General features: G+C 52.8%; 1 protein-coding gene across 3 annotated transcripts in view; it reads right to left on the bottom strand.

The window, feature by feature from the left end:
* Positions 1-3,694: 3,694 nt before the first annotated feature.
* Positions 3,695-6,561, bottom strand: part of CGNL1 (cingulin like 1) — a 180,538-nt gene continuing 177,671 nt past the window's right edge. For all 3 annotated transcript variants that reach the window (XM_023729667.1, XM_023729668.1, XM_023729669.1), the window contains one exon: positions 3,695-6,221. In XM_023729667.1, coding sequence (XP_023585435.1) covers positions 6,086-6,221 — 136 coding nt within the window. In that variant the 3' untranslated portion in view covers positions 3,695-6,085. The remainder of the gene's footprint in view (positions 6,222-6,561) is intronic.

Here is a 6,561-nt window from a genome sequence, read left to right as displayed (position 1 = left end):
GATGATTACATTCGTCAAGTTGTCCCACCATTCTCCTTATCCTTTTCCAGATCATTCCATTCACAGAAACTCAATGCTCCCTCCACAAAAATCTCCCCTTTCCCCCTCCCTCCTGCGCCTGGTAACCACGGACAATCTTTGGTTTCTAGGCATTTGCTTATTTTATGTGAGATCATACAGCAGTTGTCCTTGTGCAGCAGACTTCTTCCACCCAGCATGCTGTTTCCAAGGTTCACCTACGTTGTGGCATATGCGACAGAACTTCATTTCTCTCTGTGGTTGAGTAGTATTCCATCGCGTGTAAAGAAAAAAAAAAAGAACCCGGTGCTGTCGAGTCAATTCTGACCCACAGCGACCCTATAGGACAGAGTGGAACTGCCCCCACTGGGTTTCCAAGGAGGGCTGGTGGATTCAAACTGCTGACCTTTGGGTCGTAGCCTGAGCTCTTAACCACTGTGCCCCCAGGGCCCCCCATTGTGTGCATGTGCTACATTTTGTCCAGTCGTGTTGATGGACGTTTCGGTTGTTCCCGCCAACGGTCCCCATTTTTCTAATGACACTGGGAACTCTTCTGGGAACTCTTCAAGGTCCTAGACTGTGGCTTAAGCCTTGCACCTGCCGCAGGCCCTGGCCTACAGTGCCAGGTTCTTCTCACGGGCTGGCTACGCACTCCACGTTTGACCTGTGGCAAAATGCTCACCTTCCCCAGAACTCAGATTCCTCATCTACAAAGTTCTTGCCTTTCTCATAACATTGTTTAATTTTGTTTAATCAGCAAAACTCTGGAATCACGCCCATGTCCTCAAGAAGTTGCCAACAATCTGTTAGGAGACCAAGCGAGATTCTGCAAAGTTGCGCACACAATAGGTATTATTATTGCTGAATCCTTTCTGAACTGCCCTGGCACAGCTCCTCACTCCAACTCTTCGCTGATGGAGGCCTGGACTGGGCCTCAGGTCACCGTGTCCTCAGCAGGTCTGTGAGCAGGCCCGAGGCTGCTGATCCCTGGGCAAAGCCTGGAATTTGAGGCTTTTTAGCAGTTAAGCCTCTGATAAGAACTTGCTGTTGTGTCCTTTGCTCCTGTCATTTGAAAATTTAGAACAGAAAAAGTTCTGGCTAATTACAGTCTTCCAACAAAGACAGGATCACTACAACTATCCCCGGGTTCAAAGGAGGAAGGCCAAGCACGCAGAGGAAACGAGCTGTGGGCCTGGAGGGACCTCTCGGCTCGGTGCCTCCTCAGTCACATTCCTCCGTAGACCTGAGGAAGAGGTAGTAACTACCGCCCTCAGGATGTCTAGTTCCCACCCTGAGGATGCTGGCCGAGAGGCTCTGCACCTCCTCAGTCACATTCCTCTGTAGGCCTGAGGGAGAGGTGGTAACTACCACCCTCAGGATGTCTAGCTCCCACCCTGAGGACGCTGGCCAAGAGGCCAAATACCACACGCTCAAATAGTCTCAGGAGCCCTGGTGGCACAGTGGTTAGGGGCTCGTCTGCTGAACAAAAGGTTGGCATTTCGAATCCACCAGTCACTCCTTGGAAACCCTATGGGGCAGTTCCGCTCTGTCCTATAGGGTCGCCATAGGCTTGATATGAGTTGGAATCGACTCGATGGCAACAGGTTTGGTTTGAAATACAGTTTCAAAAGCAAATAATACCAAACATGGCGGCTTTTACTATATGTAGATTATATATCAATAAACATGACCTTTAAAAAAGGCAAAACAATTTATGCAAAGCCCTTGAGAACTGATTAAAATTAGAAAACCTCATTTATATTTGAGATGCTCATTTTAGTTAAAATAGGGGGAGTCGGTGACTCTGGCGTGGTTGGGTGAACAGGGGCTGATGTAGCTCAGGGCCTGGAGCCCTATGCTCCAGGCCTCTCTGTGGCCACACCAGTCAGGTCTCGGCAGGAAACAGCATCCGACTCTGCCGGCTCAAAGGGCCTCCGACTTGGGGCTGCACGAGAGCGCAGGTAGTGTTGAGGGAACCCATCGGCCTGTCGAGGCACCCAGAGAGAACAGAGCAGGCAGCCACTTCTACCTTTAGACCTGGAGGCACAGGACAGGAGGGAAGGTCACCCAAGTGTCCCAAGAGCCGAGGCCACGGAGGCGCCGGCCTGACCAGAACCACTGTTGGATACGAGGCACAAAGGAAGAAGCAATAGGGCTGGGGATGCTCAGATTGCTGGCTGCTCCCACTGCCTGCACCCAACAGAGGGAACCCGGGGGTCTGTTGGGATCAGCCGCCAGATGCTCTGAGCAGGGCAGAGAGTGGATATGAGGGCATCCAGAATGGTCAGCATGTGCCCCGTCAGCAGAGAAGTAGCTTGGGTTTCCTGTAAAATGGAGACTGTGGACCTGCTGTAACATCAAGAAAGAGTATGTGTGAACTGTAATTACAGAAGAACCGAGAACCCATTTTAGTTTAGGAACAAGGAACAGACAGGGGTGTCTGTTTAGTCTTCATTATTAACATTTAACACAAGTCCCCTTTTCCTGTTTTCCAGAAACGGGCAGTTTGGATTTCTCAGAACATCACAACCATCCATTAATTCTCTCAGTTTTCACCACCGAGCTATCCCTGGGGCTGGAGTCCCACCGAGTTCCACTTCCTCAGGCAGCTTCCAGCCATTCACCTTGGCAGTTTCTTGGAGAAGAGGGGACCACGCTCTGGAGTAAGCAAGGGAGTCAAAATGGCGGGAGGCGAGATTCCAGTCAGGTGACGCTGTTTATTGAAAGGCAGCTTGCTTTATACAGGTGCTCGCTTGCACGTAGGCGGCTGCAGTGAGAAAGTCCCCCCACGACAAACCAGGGCAACTAACCCATACCTGAACACAAAACCCCAACAGAAGGAGCCCAGTGGTACTGCAGAACGACAAAGCAAGAAAAAAGAATCAGAAAAGATAAACGATGACTGTCTCCTCAGCACAGAGTTTGGCCAGGTATGTTTTTTTAAACAAAATAGATTTCTTTTTAAGCTAGCTAATGACAAACTCTTGAGCAGGGTTAGTTCTTAAAGCAGTAAACGGGGGTGGGGGAGAATATATATATATATATTTATATTATAAAATCAAAGAATGGTAGCATGTTAAGACGGGAAGGACCTTTGGCACCAATCATGGTTTTGCCCCCAAGCTCTGACAGCGAATATCCTGCCAAGGCCAGCAGGGTAAACAGATGAGCCGGCACCTGGAAACACCTCCCAGCCCAGTGTTCTTCCCACCCGCTCACTGCCAACTCCATGACAACGTGAGATGGCACGTTCTCTAACATTTAAAACAGCGTGTCCGTGCAGGAGACCCAGGTTCGATTCCCGCCCAATGCAGTTCAAGTGCAGCCATGGCCCGTCTGTCAGTGGAGGCGTGCATGTTCCCAGGATGCTGAACAGGTTTCAGCAGAGCTTCCAGACTAAGACGGAACAGGAAGAAAGGCCTGGCGATCTACTTCCGAGAATCAGCCAACAAGAGCCCTATATGGGTCACAACAGTCTGAGCGGCGACCTATCATGGGGATGGTGCAGGACCGGCAGTTTTGGTTCCATTGTACACGAGGTCACCAAGAGTCGGGACGACTGGGCGGCAGCTAACAATGACAGCATTCTTAAGGCTAGGATGCACCTCTTCTGAACGGCGACTGCTGTTGTCTTTGCGTGAACAGTTTTGCTTCTTGGAGCCTCACAGCTACCAGAAGGAATTGGCCAGAATGAGGGGCGGCTATTTTCTCACTCATTCCCAAAGTTCTTGGGCCTGCTGGCCTTTCTGGTCTCAATTCTCTAGTTATGAGAGGGCCGAGGCATTTCCAGGCAGGCTTATCAGCAAATACCTAACGATGGCGGAAGCGGCAGGGAAGTAAAGAACATGTAAGGAACAGAAGAACCCCCGTGAGTTCCAGAGAGCCAGGCCACCAACCACAGGCTTTTCATGTCCCCAGGAGGACAGAGGGGCTCCAGGGCCGGGTACGGGGATGTACAGCCTCTGCGTCAACTGGTATGATTGTCTATCACCCCCCATTCCCCTGGCCAAGCTCCAGGGTGGGAGGAATTGTTATCTGTTTTATACACTGCTGTGTTCTCAGTGCAAAGGATTGTGCCTGACACATAGTAGGTGCTCAGTAAACCTTTGCTAAGTGAGTGAACGGGAGGCAGATGCAGCAGTCTGCCCCCGTAAGGAGTACAGCCTTGGAAACCCTAGGGGGCAGTTCTACTCTGTCCTATAGGGTCACTAGGAGTCGGAATCAACTCGACGGCAATGGGTTTGGTTTTAACTGAATGAAAGGCTAAAAGAACTCTCTCCACATTCCAAGTAAGTGAAGAGAGGCAAACACCACGCCCCAGCTATGACAGGGGTGACAAGGGACCCCAGCAGAGGTGGAGGAAGGCTTGGCTCTCCTGCTCCAGAGCCCTCATCTGTGGGTGCTGTGATACCTGCCCTCAAAGTGGGCTGATCACTCAGTCCTGTTGGGTGGGCTCTTTGTGCTCTCGGGCAGGTAAGGACTGAGATCTCTGTCCCCTGTGGTGGCTGTCATGGAGCTCTCTGGTCCACAGGCCTCCATCATCGGGACACTTGGGGACACTGTTAAAGCAGCTGAACACTGTCACCTCTGCCCAGACAGACGCACACAGCACACAGGGCTCCTCCCTGGCCACGGCTCTGCTGAGCCGCCTGCCCCACGCCCTGCCCCGGGAGGCTCAGCTGGGACTGCTGAGTGGGCGTGGCTAGGGACTATCAAGGTCCAAGGTGAGACCAGGTAGGTCCTGAGGAGGTTGTGGGGCACCCCGCACCTTCCCAATGCCATGCGTCCCCTGTAGTTCTGCCCTAGCCTTGCAGCTTTGCCCCCAGACTCCAGCCCCTCCCAGTCACCTCATACCTGGTGCTGGCCAATGTCCCTTTGTCCTAGGAAGCCAGGAGCCTTTCAGTTTGCACAGACACACCTCTACCTGACCTGTTTCTTTCCTCCCTTCCCTGACACAAATCTTACATCCTGCTCAATCCTCCTCTCGTCCAGACATCTCCCCACCTTCCGCGACCTTCTCTGTCTTCCGTCTTACGCCCAGCCCCACGTTCCCACACACCAGCTTACTTCTCCCCCTCTCCTTTCTCCCAGGACCTTACTAGATACTCCCCGCCTCTTCCTCACACTTGAGCCTCTGAACCAAGCCCCCCATACTCTCCGCCCCCCCGCCCTCACCCACACCACCTCACCCAGGGCCCAGACAGCAGAGTCTGGAGGGCTGGTGTGGGAGGAGGGACCCAGAAGAAATGACAAGGGGGCTCCACCTTTCCAGAAACCACATCATTTGTTTGAAACCTTACTTACAAGTCCCCTCACCCTGCCTGCGTAAAAGAAATTGCAATTAGTGATTAGCAACGAATCTGAGCCTGGTGCAGAAATTATAACAAGTTCTAGAGAACACAAGCAACCGAGGCCACGCTGCAGCCCGAAGACAGTGACCTCTCGCTTGCTCTCCCTGTCGGCCAGCTGCCTGCCAGGACCACCTGCCCTTCTATTCTCGGCATTAACTATCCATCATCTCAGAGACGATTCATTCTTTCCAACTCTGCGTTCCAGAACGGCCTTTATTCTACCTTCTCTCTCTTACCTCTGCTCCTTAACACTTAAAACTAGTAGCTTCATATTTTAAAAAGTAATACTCAGTGTAGATGTGTGAACTTCACAAACCACCCTACCAAGCCTCAGCAGCCTTCCGAAATGGAACAGCAGCAGTCCGTGAGAATGTCTGGTTGAAAATATTTACACCCTGTCTCCCCGCACAATGGCTGGTAACCAGCAACTAGCACTTTGGGACCTTCTTCTTGGCAAGGGTGGAGAGAAGGGGGCAGGAGCAGGTGGCGGCAGACAGCTGGACAGAACGGAGGCATCGCCCTACCAACTACATTTTCCCCAACACCCCAGTGGGCAGTGGCTCCTAGCTCCCAGACTTGTCAACATTCTACGAGGCACTAACCGCCTGTCTAACTCAGGGCTCCCAGGCAGGAAAGCACGTGGAGGAATGGCGCATCGTGTGACGAGGAGGCCACGGTCTCCTCTCCAGACAGACGCTCCGCCCCCAGAAGTGGACTCAGAGCTGGCTGATGGCGGTGCTGTCCTTGGGGAAGGTGTAGCTCAGCGGTGCCTCGTAGAGACTCCCCCCATCGGTGCTGAGGTCATCATCGTCATCAATGTCGTCCAGCACTTTACTCGGGAACTTCTTAAGTCTGCTGAAACAAGAGGGGACATGGTTCCCGGTCCTGGACCGGCTGCTCGTCACCAACATGGAGACAGAGGATGGGTCTCATCCCATCATGTACATCAAGCACGTGGACTTAACTGCTCTGCCCCTGACTTTAGCAACAGGGAGCAAATGTTCCCACCCTTCAGGGTGGAGGCTCGCGTTTATAACATGGGCCAGGTGGGTCTGGACAGGGCCAGGAGGGACGGGACAGGGCCAGGAGGGACGGGACAGGACAGGACCAGGCGGGACAGGACAGGGCCAGGAGGGACAGGACAGGGCCAGGCGGGACAGGACAGGGCCAGGCGGGACAGGACAGGGCCAGG

This window comes from Trichechus manatus, unplaced genomic scaffold, assembly GCF_000243295.1.
Source record: "Trichechus manatus latirostris isolate Lorelei unplaced genomic scaffold, TriManLat1.0 scaffold00030, whole genome shotgun sequence".
Lineage (NCBI taxonomy): Eukaryota > Metazoa > Chordata > Mammalia > Sirenia > Trichechidae > Trichechus > Trichechus manatus.
Note: the sequence above shows the minus strand (reverse complement) of the source record. Positions and strands in the feature narration are given on the sequence as shown.